The 18,720-nt window shown below is 36.2% G+C and overlaps 3 protein-coding genes across 3 annotated transcripts in view; all 3 read left to right on the top strand.

Annotated features, from left to right (window-relative positions):
- The window catches only part of LOC131786990 (arf-GAP with GTPase, ANK repeat and PH domain-containing protein 1), a 296,718-nt gene that overhangs the window by 192,083 nt on the left and 85,915 nt on the right, over positions 1–18,720 (top strand). The gene's annotated exons all lie outside the window — the stretch shown is intronic.
- LOC131799521 (adenosine receptor A3-like) lies at positions 11,051–12,637 on the top strand. Its single transcript, XM_059117228.2, has one exon. The coding sequence runs from the start codon at positions 11,055–11,057 to the stop codon at positions 11,961–11,963; it is 909 nt and encodes a 302-aa protein (XP_058973211.2). The 5' UTR covers positions 11,051–11,054; the 3' UTR covers positions 11,964–12,637.
- LOC136283997 (adenosine receptor A3-like) lies at positions 15,417–17,870 on the top strand. The gene is made up of 3 exons (XM_066173666.1): positions 15,417–15,514; positions 15,821–16,001; positions 16,265–17,870. The coding sequence occupies exon 3, from the start codon at positions 16,284–16,286 to the stop codon at positions 17,190–17,192; it is 909 nt and encodes a 302-aa protein (XP_066029763.1). The 5' UTR covers positions 15,417–15,514; positions 15,821–16,001; positions 16,265–16,283; the 3' UTR covers positions 17,193–17,870.

The raw sequence follows: 18,720 nt of genomic DNA, 5'->3' as shown, positions 1-18,720 counted from the left end.
CTGAATTTGTGATTAATCGCGATAAAATTTTCAACTCTATTTCTGCATCTGACATTCACATTGCCAATCAAGTTACATCTTGCCGTAAGAGCCACCATCACTTAGTTTGACTTCTCGAGTGTACCCAAACTCCTTTAAAAAGGAAAAATAAATTACAAATGGACCTCCTATTTCTAACAAATCTTTCAAAGTCAGTAAACTTGCCTGCTTCAATGATATAATTTTTCCCGAAAAAACCAAAAGCTTGCAAACCTCCATTCAAGGATTTTACAAACTATTTCTTTCCACTCGTTTGATATGCTAATGATGATTCTCTACATTCAGCTGTTTCGTAGGTGGATTTACGACGATACAGGGACTTTAATCACATTAACAATCGCAGAGTTTAGGCGGATGCTTCTGTCTGTAAGTCTTATTAAGCTGCGCTAAAAATGTCGTTCTCCTTTCAGCTATTTTCTGTCAATCATTCGGAGAAACTAAATTGGAGTTCTGATAGTGATAAGTTTAGTTTGCATTGTATTCTTCCTCAGCATGCTACTTTCTTTTCTATTTGAAAACCGTCCTTTCCGCATTTGACTCAAACTCAATTCGTTAAAAGATAGAAACGCTTTCGTTATCAGTGAGGTAAGTTCAAAATGTTCGTAAGATTAGTTTGCAAATTCTACCTTCGCTGGACGGAAATATGTCATAGATAAGGTAAGGTTATGTTCTAATAAGAATAAGGTAACGCGACGAAAAAGATATCTTTCTCTAGTTTGTTGCTTATGATATTGACAAAGGAAGAAATTTCTCCAAGGCGAGAAAAGACAATGATTAAACTTCTGATTGAGGAAAAAAAAACTTGGGAGATTTTTTGCTTTTAAAAATTTTAGCTATATATCACGATACCTACAGTTAATTTGTCTTTGAAATTTTCAAAGCGGTAGCAACAACAACCGTATTTCTTAAAAGCAGCTCCGAGAAGAGGAGTAGGTCTTTAAACTCGGATGAATCTCGCATAAAGAAACACGAGGATCAGTTTAAATTAGCGGACGAAACTTAGTCGGTCAAAAAAAGCTAAAAAATATTTGACATAATTCTTTATTGAGAAAATTGAATTCATATTTCATTATATCTCAAATTGAACTGTTTTCTATTATTTTCATAGCAGCAACAGAGCTCAGAGAAAATGCAGCCTTTCTCCTCAGCTTTACAGTATATTTCATGGCTTGTAGTCCTCATCATCGAGTGTCCCCCTGGCCATAGTCATTCTTAATATTATCACCTTTGTTGTTCTTGTGAAGAAGAAGCGTTAGCTACAACGGCAGAGTACATATCTAGTCATCCATTTGGCGATAGTCGATCTCTTATTAGGCGTAGTCTCTGGGCCTCTACTTATTGAATACGCAATGGTGTGGGACTGTCATCTATGGAATTACAGACGAAAGACTATTTGGTCTTTTTATTTACCCATTGCATTTCAACATTTATTCTCGTTCACTTCCCTTACAAATCTTATTGCTATATCCTTAGAACGGCTACACGCAACATTTTGTCCATTCAGGCATCCCTTTGTGAGCAAATGGGTTTATAGAGCCATAATTATCTTTATTTGGTTAATAGCTATTGTTAAAGAGGCCGCTCAAATTTTCCTATGCTAAATTGGTTATTTGAGGTAATTAATGCTTACTTGTATCTCCCATTTCATGCAGTTTCTCTATTTGCTATCTGTGTATCTTACATCCTCATTATTATTAAAGTACGATGTAGTCGTCATCCTTAATTCCAAAAGAGAAAGAAAACTGATGGATACTGCGCTTATCGTCTCACTTGTATCTTTACTTTGTTTTCTACCAGCGATAATATATGAAGCATGTATCTGCTCTTACTTCACTTGTTTCATAAATGTTCATATGTACATGGTTGGGCTAGTTCTATTCTTAGCTAAATTGTAAATCCTATAATTTACGCTCTTCGGATGCCAGGATTCAGAGAAGATTTATTACAACTAGTTTACAGGGCCCCAGACCTTTCTAACACTCCAGGTAATCTTAGGAGAGCGTAGATTAATGGTAGGAAAACTATTAACTGAATGAAGTTTGTTTCTAAATAACTTTAACCTTTCTCTGCCAAGCCACATGAATTTCTATTAAATTTTTTGGTTTCCATTAAAATCTTAACATGAATTGGAAAAAGTATACGAAGAGACAATTGATACAGTACGGTTTGCCTTTCAATAAAAACAGTTCACTAAACTTACTCGACGTTGTGATCATTTGCATGACAGCTTGAACCAAAATTAATGTGACTTTTAACAAATCCGAGATGAATAACTTAGACGGACTCTCCCACCCCCTCCCCACCCACATATGGAGGCTGTGTGAACACGGAAAAAAGTCTTCTACTGCTTAATTGAAAAGCACTGTGCGCAAAGCAAAGAAATGCGAAAATATGCGCGAATTAAAAAGTCAAAATCGTGTTTATAACCTCTTGAAGAACCACGGTTATTATATGGACGAGAGTGCTTTACCGGGAACTAAGACACTCACGTACATACTCGTAGTATCAATATGACTACCACATCCAGGAACCGAGAGGCGTATTTTTCGCATGTAACGCGTGGTGCGGTGATATTAAGCAACGACGTCACGATTCGAGCCTCTTTAAACCTTGCTGAATGAACTTGGTTTGTCTGTTGTTCCGATTGTTAATTGGCAGCAAGATTTGTTGCGGTAAGCGATGAAGATGTGAATTAGCATTTCCCGGACAACAAAAGAACGAGAAAGCCAAATTTTCAAGGAAGTCGTCGAAAGTTGCGAGTAAACACAGGTCAATTTTTTGAACTGTCCGTGCTGAACAGCCTTGAAAGGTTTGTAATGATCAGTGATGAGTGATCTTAAAAACTTTAAATTACACCAAAACGATTCAGAGACTGGTACTATCTTGTCGCAACCTCTACTAATTTCATTCAAACATGACAAAAACATAGGCAACTTTTTGGTCAGAAGTTCATTTCAAACCAATGACCAACCTGGAACTTTCAAATGCGCTCGCTCACGATGCGATGCAAAACTTGTCCTTTCATTCATAACGTAGGGGAAATGTCGGGACCCAGGAGATCCATTAAGATCTCTGATAAATTTACGTGCACCTCCGCCAATGTCATTTACTACATAACTTGCACTCATTGCAAAAAGTTATACATTGGTGACACAGGAAGACGACTAGGTGACCGATTCCGTGAACACCTTCGCGACGTAGAAAGAAATGACAAGGACGCATCCAAACCGGTCGCAATACACTTTAATCTCCCTAATCATTCTAAACAGCACATGGCAGTTTGCGGTCTTTCCCTACATCTAGGTATTTCGGAAAGTCGCAAAATTCTAGAACAAAAATTCATTTTCCAAATTGGCATTCTTAAAGCGCTTTTCATTCAACTAATTTATTCTTGTTTTCTCGTCACCATATTCTCACCGATAGCGTGGCTCCATTTTCTGCATATAAACCCACACAAAACCCACAACTCCTTCACTCGCTCTGACAAAGGGCCAACGCTCGAAACGTCAGCCTTTAAACTCTTTAAGGTGGCCAATTTACGTTTTCAACACAGTTGATAACACTTAATTACCCTGTTATACTCTCCCACCGACGCAGCACCACAGTTTCTTTAAAAAGTTACCCCCTATATTCATTTGATTAATACCTCACTCGTTTGCTGCGTTTACTCGTTTGATACCGCTCTTGCCACTCGAACATACAATTCATGTCTTCTATTCACCGTGTAATATCCTCTATATATCGACCAGTGATAGCACTCACAGCAAGCATGTCTGTTTATGAACACGCAGACCTTATATTTTAATTATAATTCTTTATGAAGAAGGGTAGAACGTCGTGAAATGAAAACAGAACGACTCAAGATAAAAGAAACTTTGCCGATTGTCGGATTGAAAACGCATTCAGCACTGTAATTATAAGTACGTCATTCTATCGAAGGATCTGAAGACTTGCTCACATGTGCGATGCAAATGCAAACGCAAACGCAAATGGCAATGCAAGCGAGTTCACACGTTCAACGCAAACGCAAGGAAAGAGAGATACGCAAGCGCAAGAAGTATTTTTCCAAGATGGCCGAGAATGATTGGGTTTTTGCCGATTCACACGTGTGGGAAGCAAACGTAAATACAAACTCAAGAAAATGAAAATGTTCTATTATACAAACTACTGTGTTATACAGGGATTTCCAGCCCTTAGGAAAGCCTTAACAACACACGTGAAAAAAATGCGATATTTTTTCACGTGTGTTTTATATCGCTAATCAGCTGCTGACACGTTACACGCCTCTCGCGCCGCTCGGTCAGGTTGATGAAAGAACGGCAAAGCCTTCACCATTCTCAATCCAAGGTCGTTTGTCGGAATATTTTCCAATTATGGCAGCTGGAAAACTGAAATATCCGTATCGACGCTTACAGACAGTGACGTTGAAACTTTCTTAGAAAGGAAAAATACGAAATGAAAAACCGAAAGTTACGTATTTAGTGGCTTTAGTAATGGCATTTCTCGCGGCTGAGAAAGAAAATCGACAACTGGAAGATTTGCCATAGGTCGATTATGGCCGTTTACCTGAATGATTTCTTCCGCCGGTAAGGACCAATTCAATACCTGAGAATTTTGTATGTTGAAAATTAGGCCCATTGTTTTTGTTGTGATTCAACGCATGTTTTCATCTTGAGTGCGCCAATGCACTTTACAATTTGTATTTGGGGATTGTCGATCTTTTTATTTTCATTCATTAATAGAGTCGACTTTCTTGTTAGTAAAGGGCTATTGTGTTTAAATGAAAAACATAATAATACATGGTTGCTTGTAGGTATGAAATTTCTCTTCCCGTGTTCAACTCGACATCTCACTCGTTCGCTGCGCTCACTCGTGAGCTGTCAGTTAAACACTCGAGGAGAAATTCCATATCTACGCGCGCACATGTATTATTTTCTATTTTATTTCTTGCATTGACGTTTGCATTTGCATTTGCGTTGGGGTAGGCCTCTCTAAGTTACATTAGGGATCTAGAACATCGGGGTTTAGCTTCGCAAAAGCATGAGAGGACGAAATCAAGAAAAAGACGAATGGCGAAACTACTAGTAAAATTATTATAGACTCGCTATTAAGGTTCCAAGCCGGTAAATATTTAAGTTTGCTTTCGGTATAATATTGACGGCGGTTTTTATATCACGACTTTTTTAAAAACAGGTTTCATGCCGATGCAATTCGAGTTATCCTGCATGAGCGGACGACCTCTTAGCTCTTATCAAATTGTTTTATTACGAATAACTAATTACCGCAGTAAAACGACGTTTTTTAAGTTTGCAATTTATGACCGTTTTTCATCTTTTGATGTCAAGAGATTTTGTTGACCACTTTATCGTCGCGTTTTATTGCGTTGGCAAAAAACAAGAGGGAAAAATCATTAAACGAGGGAGAACATTTAGCTATCGCAGCCAAATACAAGTTGGGAGTCATAAGTTTCAAAATGGCTGATTTGTTTAAATGAGGAATTTCTAACAAAGCCATCAATATACGAGTCTTATAGTTCACTGTATTAAACGAGCTACTTCAGTGCAAAGAATATCAATGTTTTTAAAAAGAGCAAATTATCTTGCCGAAATTAAAATCTTACTGTATATTTCACAAGAAAGGCTTCAAGAAACATTCCGTCCATAGGTTTCGTTTTATGGGCTACTGGGTTTATGATGTCTACGTTTCGGATTGATTGACAAACAGATGTAAGACTCCTGCAATTTTAAAGATTGAAGTGCGTGATCAATGGAAGTTTTTAGATGAGAGTCTATGTTTACAGTCTAACTACGGTTGTGACGTACAAACACGCGTGTATCTTCTGATAAATATACTTTACAAAAGCAATGGAAGACTTTTTCCCGAATGTCCAGAAGTTCATCAAAACCCAGGGTGAATGATCGTGCATTGAGAGAGTACTCCAAACTTCTGCATTTCTGGTTTAAATAATTCTTTTTATCAAGCTTCCCCACCCCGATTCAAGAGAAAGTACGGCAATATAACATTAACTCTCATTAACTCTCACTTGAATTGCTTCATTATGTATATATTTCCAGACGTCGATCTAAAATACAGCCTTCAAGAGTTTGCATTCGTTTATGTAAACTATGTAAATGAACGCAAAAACTTCGGGACAAAGTCGCCTCAAATAAAACACACTGTAGGTGCCAAAACACCTTAAAACGCGACGCTTTGAATATTGCATTTTGACTTTAAGTTTTTATCGGAGGGTCTCAATGAGGTGATGGCTTTTACGGCTAACGGTTAAAATTTTTGGCCAATTTACGGCTAACAGTTAACACCTTTGTTTTCACCAGAAACATTTTTTACGGCTAACTCTTTTTACGACTAACGATTAAAATTTGTCAATTTTTTACGCCTAAAGGCAAAATGCTTTGGCCGTTTTACGGCTCACGGTTAAGCGCATTGAGGCCCTCTTATATGATCTGGGATCTGCAAATTGGTTACGCGAAACACTCCTGTCTTTGAATCTGGCTGAGCGTAGAAGAGAAGACTCATAAGAGTTGACTAAGGATAGAAACAGTACAAACATCTTAATGATTAAAATGAAAACCAATGCATTTTGTCGCTTATAGAAAACTAAGCAACGATACAAGCGCAACGATTAGTGGGCTTCCGAAGGATTTTCTTTCGCTTGAAATCGAACGCAAAATAATCGAGGATGATGACTGAATTAACCTATCATTTCCCCCTTAATTACCTCCTTTATGATCCCGCCTGTGAGACAGTGAAACACAAGACTGTTGATTAATTTCTTGTTCATGAAAATAGTTTTTAATTTAAGATGTGATATTACAACAGAAAAAGAGACTGTCTACTTGATGATTATTCTTTTGAGGTACCTTGTAAGAAAATAAAGTCTTTAATTAAGAAATTATTACCAGCTTTCAACAACGCAGTCTTTATATGACTACATGTAAAAGATGCACGGTCTTCACCATCGCCTTAAAGATTTCTTTTCGCGAAGCGCTCGGGCCGCAAATGACACTACAAGGGCGCAAATAAACAATATTCCCGAAAAAAGTCATGTTATTCCCTTATTAACTCTCACTTGAATTGCTTCATTATGAATATATTTCCAGACGTCGATATAAAATACAGCCTTCAAGAGTTTGCATTCGTTTATGTAAACTATGTAAATGAACGCAAAAACTTCGGGACAAAGTCGCCTCAAATAAAACACACTGTAGGTGCCAAAACACCTTAAAACGCGACGCTTTGAATATTGCATTTTGACTTTAAGTTTTTATCGGAGGGTCCCAATGAGGTGATGGCTTTTACGGCTAACGGTTAAAATTTTTGGCCGATTTATGGCTAACAGTTAACACCTTTGTTTTCACGGTTAACCGCATTGAGACCCTCTTATATGATCTGGGATCTGCAAATTGGTTACGCGAAACACTCCTGTCTTTGAATCTGGCTGAGCGTAGACGAGAAGACTCATAAGAGTTGACTAAGGATAGAAACAGTACAAACATCTTAATGATTAAAATGAAAACCAATGCATTTTGTCGCTTATAGAAAACTAAGCAACGATACAAGCGCAACGATTAGTGGGCTTCCGAAGGATTTTCTTTCGCTTGAAATCGAACGCAAAATAATCGAGGATGATGACTGAATTAACCTATCATTTCCCCCTTAATTACCTCCTTTATGATCCCGCCTGTGAGACAGTGAAACACAAGACTGTTGATTAATTTCTTGTTCATGAAAATAGTTTTTAATTTAAGATGTGATATTACAACAGAAAAAGAGACTGTCTACTTGATGATTATTCTTTTGAGGTACCTTGTAAGAAAATAAAGTCTTTAATTAAGAAATTATTACCAGCTTTCAACAACGCAGTCTTTATATGACTACATGTAAAAGATGCACGGTCTTCACCATCGCCTTAAAGATTTCTTTTCGCGAAGCGCTCGGGCCGCAAATGACACTACAAGGGCGCAAATAAACAATATTCCCGAAAAAAGTCATGTTATTCCCTTATTAACTCTCACTTGAATTGCTTCATTATGAATATATTTCCAGACGTCGATATAAAATACAGCCTTCAAGAGTTTGCATTCGTTTATGTAAACTATGTAAATGAACGCAAAAACTTAGGGACAAAGTCGCCTCAAATAAAACACACTGTAGGTGCCAAAACACCTTAAAACGCGACGCTTTGAATATTGCATTTTGACTTTAAGTTTTTATCGGAGGGTCCCAATGAGGTGATGGCTTTTACGGCTAACGGTTAAAATGTTTGGCCGATTTACGGCTAACAGTTAACACCTTTGTTTTCACGGTTAACCGCATTGAGACCCTCTTATATGATCTGGGGTCTGCAAATTGGTTACGCGAAACACTCCTGTCTTTGAATCTGGCTGAGCGTAGACGAGAAGACTCATAAGAGTTGACTAAGGATAGAAACAGTACAAACATCTTAATGATTAAAATGAAAACCAATGCATTTTGTCGCTTATAGAAAACTAAGCAACGATACAAGCGCAACGATTAGTGGGCTTCCGAAGGATTTTCTTTCGCTTGGAGTCGAACGCAAAATAATCGAGGATGATGACTGAATTAACTTATCATTTCCCCCTTAATTACCTCCTTTATGATCCCGCCTGTGAGACAGTGAAACACAAGACTGTTGATTAATTTCTTGTTCATGAAAATAGTTTTTAATTTAAGATGTGATATTACAACAGAAAAAGAGACTGTCTACTTGATGATTATTCTTTTGAGGTACCTTGTAAGAAAATAAAGTTTTTAATTAAGAAATTATTACCAGCTTTCAACAACGCAGTCTTTATATGACTACATGTAAAAGATGCACGGTCTTCACCATCGCCTTAAAGATTTCTTTTCATTAAACTTCTACACTGTTATCTTGCGAATACTTCATTGGAAATATAATCCAAACCTGTAATTAATAACTTGAGTTAAGATAGGCAATTCCTTGAACTGAATATAACAGGGAACCAAGTTTTCAAGAGAAGTTTATTTTTAACAAAGGAAAATGACCAGTTCAGCAGACATAAGAAATGAAAAATCGACTGAAGAAGTTTTTTTAGAGGAAAAAAGAAAATTTTGTGGACTATTCATCATTAACAACATTAAAAAAAAAATTGAAATGTTTCCTCAGCCAGTTAGATTGCTTTCAACACTCCATTCAAGGTTTCTAGAAACTATTCTTCTTCATTTATTTGGTACTCAGGTATTGATTCCCCAGAGGAGGCTGCTTTGTCGGCGGTTTGGATTCACTTAGATACAGAACCTTGTTTGAATTAACGACGAACAAGTGTAGTAAAGCTTATCTGTTGTTCCTGTTCACCTGCACTCAAAACGTCTTCCGACATTTAGATATCATATGTCGGACATTTGGAAAACTAATTTCGAGTCTTAATAGTGGTGTGTTTATTCTCTATCCTTATTCCTTGGCTTGTTGTTTTCTTATTCATTGGAAAAACCACCTTCGGTTAAATTTGACTCAAACTTATTTTTAAGAGGATACGAAGTACTTCGTTATCAGTGAGGTATGTTCATAAGATTTCAATCGTTTACAAACTCTGACATCGCTGAGATGAGGTAAAACCAAGTAAAATGGGTGGAGAGGAGTTATGGAAAATCCTTGTCAGCCCGTGAAAAATTTTAGAATTTTAGCTATTTTTCCTTCTTTTATTGCTTATGAAACAGTTGATGAATTTGAGACCTCTTGTGAAAAGCCTGTTGCTTCTCAGCCTTCGTTACTCTTTCCTGACGAGACGATGAAAAGATCTTTCTTAGTTTCATTACCGAGTACAACATTTACCATGTTAAAGAGAGGACTTGATTCCCTCTTGCCATCTTTGTTATCTTATTTACGCACATCGACAATCTTTTACAAGTATGTCGAATATTTTAGTTTGTTTCTAATGATACTTATTAAACGATTAAGGCAACTGAGATCTATTGTATAAAGGCTTTAGCTTACTCAAAGTATTTCAAACTTCCGGATATATATTGCACCCAAAAATAGGAACATGAAATTGAGTCAAAGCACAAAAGAAAGGTAGCAAATATAATTCTGTTGCTATGGTAATTCGAAAAAACTGGTAAGTTTAGTCAGCATTGCACTCTTCCTCAGCATGCTGCTTTCTTTTCTATTTGAAAACCGCCCTTTCTGCATTTGACTTAAACTCAATTCGTTAAAGGTTAGAAACACTTTCGTTATCAGTAAGGCAAGTTCAAAATATTCTTAAGATTCGTTCGCAAATTCTGCTTTTGATGTGATGAGGAAAACTGAATCAATATGGACGGACATATGTCATTGATAATCTTAATGATCGTCAGTAACGCGACGAAAAAGACCGCTTTCTCTAGTTTGTTGCTTATGATATTGACAAAGGAAGAAATTCATCGGAAGTGAGAATAGACAATGATTAAACTTTCCGGGTGTCGAAAATAAAACATAAGAGATGTTTTTCCTTTTAAAATGTTATTAATATTTCAACCCATCTACAGTTAATTTTTCTTTTAAATTTTCAAGGCGATAACAACAACAACCGTATTTCTAAAAGCGGCACCGAGAAGAGGAGCAGGTCTTTCTACTCAGTCTTTCTACTGTATTTCCAGAAGATCTTTAAATTTATGTCGCCGTCTGTTTTTGGAGGCTTTAAATTTCGTTCAAGCAATTGAGATCACTAGTGGCAAAGCTTTCTGCTTATTCAGTGAATATCGAAAAATTTTTATATTATTAAATGCGCCTTTATCGAAATAAAAAGCAGGAACAGGCTAAATGATTAAATTTCCGAATATGAATCTCGCATAAAGAAGCATGAGGATCAGTTTAAGTTAATGGACGAAGCTAAGTTTTTCAAAACACGTTAAAGAAGCGTAAAAAGCAATATTTGACATATTTCTTTATTGAGAATATTGAATTTGTATTTCATTTTATCTCTAATTGAACTGTTTTCTGTTATTTTTATGGCAGCTAACAGAGCTCGGCGAAAATGGAGCCTTTCTCCTCAGCTTCAGAGTGCATTCCATGGCTTGTGGTCCTCATCATCGAATGTCTGGCCATTGTCATCCTTAATATCATCACCATTGCTGTTTTTGTGAAGAAGAAGCGTCACCTTCAGCGGCGGAGTACATATTTGATCATCCATCAGGCGATAGTCGATGTCTTGGTGGGCGCAGTCTCTGGGCCGCTGCAGATTGAAATACAAATGGAGTGGCTCTGTCCTCTATGGAATTACAGACGAAATACTCTTTGGTCTCATCGTTTATCTTTTTTATTTTTACATTTATTCTATTTCACTTCCCTTACAAATCTCATTGCCATTTCCTTAGAACGGCTACACGCAACATTTTGTCCATTCAGGCATCGCTTTGTGAGGAAATGGGTTTATAGAGCCATGATTATTGTCATTTGGTTAATAGCTATTGTTAGAGAAGCCGCCCAAATTTTCTTATGGGAAATTGGTTATTTCGAGGTAATTAATGCTTACTTGTATCTCCCATTTTATGCAGTTTCTCTATTCGTTATCTGTGTATCTTACATCCTCATTGTTATCAAAGTGCGATGTAGTCGTCATCCCCAATTCCATTCTAGGTCCAAAAGAGAAAGAAAACTGACGGGTACTGCGCTTATCGTCTCACTTGTATCTTTACTTTGTCTTCTACCAGGGACAATGTATGTAGCATGTATTCACCTTTCCTCTTCTTGTTTTATGATGTATTTTCATATTAGGATGGCTGTGGTAGTTCTATTCTTAGCTAACTCACTTGTAAATCCTATAATTTACGCTCTTCGGATGCCAGGATTCAGAGAAGGTTTATTACAGCTATTTTACAGGGTCCCAGACCTTCCTCGTATCGCCCTAGCAAACCTGCCACTTCGCAACCTTTTGAGAGCGTAGATGGATGGTAGGAAAACTATATATGAAATTTTTCTTTTAAATAACTTTAACTTCTTAGCCGAGCAACATGCATTTCCATTTCATATTTTGGTGATATGAGAGTAGACTAAGGATAGAAACGGTACAAACATCTAAATGATTAAAATGAAAAGCGATACACCTAGAAAACTAAACAAAGATATAAGTACAACGATTAGTGAGCTTCCAGTCAGTTAGGTTTTTCTTTGAGTGGAACGAAAAAATCATCGAGGAGTCTTCAAATAAAAAAATTGAAATCATTATGAAGAGAGAATACTTTATTTTCCCATTGGAGTTAATCTTAAATTAAGTAAAGATGCACCGATAGATCTAAACGATAGACCGTGTTATTCTATTTTCAAAAGTTTTGTCGGCTGCGTCACTTTTCCTCTTTAATATTACATATTCTCAGGTATTAACTGACACCTTTTAAAAATTCAACTTTAGGATCTAGGAAATGGCTCATGTCCGATAGTATTTTGCAGTTTAATTACGATAAAGTAGAGGACTTCGTCCAAATTAACTCAATACAGCAAGTGTATGCTTCCATCCAAAATTTCGGTTCAGCTGCACTCAACTTAACATGCTCTAATTACGATCCCGCCTGTGGGACAGTGAAACGCAAGTCTGTTAATAAATGTCTTACTTATGAAAGTATTTTTAATTTAAGATGTGAGATTACAACTGTATTAGTTTTAAAACAGTAAGACTGTCTACTTTATGATTATACTTTTGAAGTCTTGTCCAGTATGTTTGCGTTACTTATGACCTACCTTGTAAGAAATTTAAGTCATTAATTAGAAATTATTACCAACTTTCAGCAACGCAATTTTTATGTAACTCCATATTATAGGATGCACGGTCTTTATCACCGCTTTAAAGATTTCCATTCGTAAAACTTCTACCCATTTATCTTGCGAATACTTAATTGGAAATAACATCCACAGCTGTAATTAATAACCTGAGTTAAGTTATGCGATTTCTTGAACTGAATATAATAAGGAACTAAGTCTACAGGAGAAGTTTATTTTCAATAAAAGAAAATGACTAGTTCAGTGCAGATATAAGAAAGTAAAATCGATCAGAGAAGTTTTTTAAAAGAACAGGGAGAATTTTTTGGACCATTCATAAGTACGAACACTAAAAAATGCCTCGTATTTCAGTTTTGATATGTTTTCTCAGCCACTTAAATTGCCTTGTTCTGTGATATAACCTCTCCTGTCAACACCAAAAGCTTTTTTGTAATGAAACATCCACGGGATTTGAGAGCAGACACCACCAAGGCAAACACAACATCGACGGAAAATTACCAGTCAACGGAACGTGCACTTACGATAAATGATTCAGTTCATGTTAGTTGGTCATCTCAAGAAGAGAACTAATTTTTCTAATGAAACAAACATGGCTTTCTCATCACGATTTTACATGTTTTACGCTATATTAAATCTGCAAAGGAAAAAATATCAACGATCAAGGCAAGTAAATCTAATTATGTCGCGATTCATACTCAAAATTAGTTTGTCATAAGATAAAAACGCACAGAGAGATAGAACCAAATTAAAAAAAGGAGAGGTTCTAATGAGCAAGAAGCTTCCATTTCATTCACAAGCGAGACTTCCGATTCAAGGGGGCGGGAAATAATTTTTAGTTTCACGTGAAAAAAATCGAATGGAGCAATGTTTATTAAGTTTTGTCAGTTTAATTAATTGTCTCGCTTTTAAATAGAAAAGTCAACAAACATCATAGTTTTACTCACGCAGAAAAAAAAATAACACGAGTACAAATTGAGGAAAAGTCAGAGCTAAATGGATATCTAGACTCATTATTTCTTTTCCTCGTATTTGTGCCTATTTAAATGACGTCGACCGACCCCATTCGTAGGTCCAAATTATTCTGTCACACTGGCACGACGACTCCCACCGCAATTATGCAAATTAGGTCACTTAACTCCTGCAAGGGCCTCTGTAAGGTAACATTTTGTGGATTTCCGTTTACCGTAGGCTAGTTAAAAGGCACGGGTTAGCAAGTCAAACATGGGACAGAAACTTAAGACTCGTATGCGAGAGACCAGCAAAGTTTTTAATCGTATACCGTTGCTGGCATTGGTGCATAATCGTACTAGACAGAACGATGGCAGAATATCTCTGAAGAAAAAAAATTCAATTGATAAAAGACAAAGTAATTTAACAAAAATGGGTATCAATTTGTTATTTGTTTCTGAAAAGGTTCTCCTGTAAGATTTTGAGTAATTTCAAAGGCAGGAATGCTCCTTAACTCTTTGGTCACGCAATCAACGTATTGCGTGATTTTATGTCTTCCGTGTCCTATTTTGAAGAGTTTCCTGCGTCGCGAGAAAACATTTGCCCAAAAAAACTTTACGTCATTTTGAAGATCATTCCTTCGGAAATTTACATACGCAATTTGGTGGAATTCTGCATAATGGCACATGGTGAGAAAAAGAGGTTTTGTTCACCGACATTTTTTTGTAACGGAAGAGAGCACATTGCTTTTCCGTATTGCTAAAAGCTTCTACGCAACTAATTCCTACACAACTTACTTTTTACAGATGACGAAGAGTCTAGGAAAGAGCAAACGTTGGATAGATTTCCCCTGATGTAATATCTTTGAAATGCGAAGCGAGCGAAAGTGTTCAGTTTTCGACCTGTTATGACCCGATCCATCGATTCTGGAGGGTGAAAGCGAAAAGTTCTTTTTTCTCGAAAATAAAACATGTTTGAGGAAAAAAAAGATGCACAAACTTTCTTGTCTTACTAAGGTCTACTTGTGTGCAAAAATTGAGACAATTTGAATTTTTGACCCTTGCCATAAAAATTTCATTTTTGTTTGAGTTTTGCACGGATGTCTTCTTAAATGTAACCGTGTAATTTTATTTTGTAAAGTTTTGTCGACTGGATCATTTTTTCCCTCTAATGTTACAGTTACTGACCGACAGCTTTTAAAAAATTCAACTTCGTGATCTAGGAAATAGCTCATCTCCGAGAGAAATTTGCATTTTGAAATTAGTTCAAATTAAGGCAATACAGGTGTATGCTTCTATCCAAAATTTCGGTTCAGCCGCTCTCGAATTAACACGCTCTAATTACTTCCCTTACTTCTGTTTCAACGATATAATTTCTCCCGAAAAAACCAAAGGCTTTCAAACCTCCATTTAAGGATTTTAGAAACTATTTATTTCCACTCGTTTGATGTGCTTATGTTGATTCTCTTTATTCAGTTGTTTGTAGGTGGATTTATCACGATACAGGACTTTAATCACACTAACAATCGCGTAGTTTAGGCGGATGCTTTCATCTGTAATGCTTCTTTAGCTGCACTAAAAATGCCGCTTTCCTTTCAGCTATTATCTGTCAATCATTCAGAAAAGCTAAATTGGAGTTCTAATAGTGATAAGTTTAGTCTGCATTGCATTCTTCCTCAGCATGCTGCTTTCTTTTCTTTGTGAAAACCGCCCTTTCTGCATTTGACTTAAACTTAATTCGTTAAAGGTTAGAAACACTTTCGTTATCAGTGAGGTGAGTTCAAAATATTCTTAAGATTCGTTTGCAAATTCTACCTTCGACGAGATGAGGAAAACTGAATCAATATGGACGGAAATATGTCATTGACTGAATGTTAGTAATCGTAAGGCGACGAAAAAGATCTCTTTCTCCAGTTTGTTGCTTATGATATTGACCAAGGAAGAAATTTATCCGAAGCGAGAAAAGACCATGAATTAACATCTGGGTGTAGGAAATAAAACATAAGAGATGTTTTTCCTTTTAAAAATGTTAGTTATATTTCACCGTACCTACAATTAATTTGTCTTTGAAATTTTCAAGGCGATAACAACAACAACCGTATTTCTAAAAGCGGCACCGAGAAGAGGAGCAGGTCTTTCTACTCAGTCTTTCTACTGTATTTCCAGAAGATCTTTAAATTTTTGTCGCCGTCTGTTTTTGGAGGCTTTAAATTTCGTTCAAGCAATTGTGATCACTGGTGCCGAAGCTTTCCGCTTATTCAGTGAGTATCGAATAATTTTTATATCATTAAATGCGCCTTTATCGAAATAAAAAACAGGAACAGGCTAAATGATTAAATTTCCGGATATGAATCTCGCATAAGGAAACATGAGGATCAATTTAAGTCAATGGACGAAACTCAGTTTTTCAAAACACGTTAAAGAAGCGTAAAAAGCAATATTTGACATATTTCTCTATTGAGAATATTGAATTTGTATTTCATTTTATCTCTAATTGAACTGTTTTCTGTTATTTTTATGGCAGCTAACAGAGCTCAGAGAAAATGCAGCCTTTCTCCTCAGCTTCTCAGTGTATTCCATGGCTTGTGGTCCTCATCATCGAATGTCTGGCCATTGTCATCCTTAATATCATCACCATTGCTGTTTTTGTGAAGAAGAAGCGTCACCTTCAGCGGCGGAGTACATATTTGATCATCCATCTGGTGATAGTCGATGTCTTGGTGGGCGCAGTCTCTGGGCCGCTGCAGATTGAAATAAAAATGGAGTGGCTCTGTCCTCTATGGAATTACAGACGAAATACTCTTTGGTCTCATCGTTTATCTTTTTTATTTTTACATTTATTCTATTTCACTTCCCTTACAAATCTCGTTGCCATTTCCTTAGAACGGCTACACGCAACATTTTGTCCATTCAGGCATCGCTTTGTAAGGAAATGGGTTTATAAAGCAATGATTATTGTCATTTGGTTAATAGCTATTGTTAGAGAAGTCGCCCAAATTTTCTTTTTGAAAATGTTTGATGTAGTAGTGATTGATACTTACTTGTATTTCCTATTTTATACAGTTTCTCTATTTGTTATCTGTGTATCTTACATCCTCATTATTATCAAAGTACGATGTAGTCGTCATCCTCAATTCCATTCTAGGTCCAAAAGTGAAAGCAAATTGACGGGTACTGCGCTTATCGTCTCACTTGTATCGTTGCTTTGTCTTCTACCAGGGACAATGTATGTAGCATGTATTCACCTTTCCTCTTCTTGTTTTATGGCGTCTTTTCATATTAAGATGGCTGTGGTAGTTCTATTCTTAGCTAACTCACTTGTAAATCCTATAATTTACGCTCTTCGGATGCCAGGATTCAGAGAAGGTTTATTACAGCTAGTTTACAGGGTACCAGACCTTTCTCGTATCGCCCTAGCAAACATGCCACTTCGTAACCTTAGGAGACCGTAGATTAATGGTAGGAAAACTATATATAAAGTTTTTCTTTTAAATAACTTTAACTTCTTAGCCGAGCAACATGTATTTCCGTTTCATATTTTGGTGATATGAGAGTAGAGTAAGGATAGAAACGGTACAAACATCTAAATGATTAAAATGAAAAGCGTTGCACCTAGAAAACTAAACAATGATATAAGTGGAACTATTAGTGAGCTTCCGGTCAGTTAGGTTTTTCTTTGAGTGGAACGAAAAATCATCGAGGAGTCTTCAAATAGCCAGTATAAAAAAATCTGAATCATTATGAGGAGAGAATACTTTATTTTCCCATTGGAGTTACCCTTAAATTAAGTAAAAATGTACCGATAGATCTAAATAAATAAATTTCACCGTGTTATTCTATTTTCAAAAGTGTTGTCGGCTGCGTCACTTTTCCTCTTTAATATTATATATTCTCAGGTACTAACCGACAGCTTTTAAAAATTCATCCTTAGGATCTAGGAGATCTCATCTCCGATAGTATTTTGCAGTTTAAGTACAATAAAGTAGAGAGCTTCCTCCAAAGTAGTGTACGCTTCCATCCAAAATTTCGGTTCAGCTGTACTCAACATAACATGCTCTAATTACGATCCCGCCTGTGGGACAGTGAAACGCAAGGCTGTCAACAAATGTCTTACTCATGAAAGTATTTTAATTTAGGATGTGAGATTACAACTGTATTAGTTCTAAGACAATAAGACTGTCTAATTTATGATTACACTTTTGAAGTCTTGTCCAGTATGTTTGCTTTACTTATGACCTACCTTGTAAGAAAATAAAGTCTTCATTTAAGAAATTATTACCAACTTTCAACAACGCAATTTTCATGTAACTCCATATTATAAGATGCACGGTCTTTATAACCGCTTTAAAGGTTTCTATTCGTGAAACTTCTACCCCCTTATCTTGCGAATACTTAATTGGAAATAACATCCACAGCTGTAATTAATAACCTGAGTTAAGATAGGTAATTTCTTGAACTGAATATAATAAGGAACCAAGTTTACAGGAGAAGTTTATTTTTAATAAAAGAAAATGACTAGTTCAGTGCAGATATAAAAATGCAAGTCGACCAGAGAAGTTTTTAAAGGAAAAGAGAGAATTTTTTTGGACCATTCGTAATTACTAACACTAAAAAATGCCTCGTATTTCAGTTTTGATATGTTTTCTCAGCCACTTAAATTGTCTTGTTCTGTGATATAACTTCTCCTGTAAACACCAAAAGCTTTTAACACTCCATTCAAGGTTTCTGGAAACTATTTCTCTCCATTTATTTTATACATAGGAATTGATTCTTCAGACAAAGCTGTTTTGCCGGCGATTTGGGTTCACCTCGATACGCAACTTTCTTTGAATTAACGACGTACAGGTGTAATATAGCTTACCTATCGTTTATGTTCATGACGAGTGTTTTAATCCTAAATTCGTTACTCGTTTTTTAATGAAACATACATTCAGTTCATGTTGGTTGGTCATCTCAAGAAGAGAACTAATTTTTCTTATG

This window comes from Pocillopora verrucosa, chromosome 10, assembly GCF_036669915.1.
Source record: "Pocillopora verrucosa isolate sample1 chromosome 10, ASM3666991v2, whole genome shotgun sequence".
Classification (NCBI taxonomy): domain Eukaryota; kingdom Metazoa; phylum Cnidaria; class Anthozoa; order Scleractinia; family Pocilloporidae; genus Pocillopora; species Pocillopora verrucosa.
Note: the sequence above shows the minus strand (reverse complement) of the source record. Positions and strands in the feature narration are given on the sequence as shown.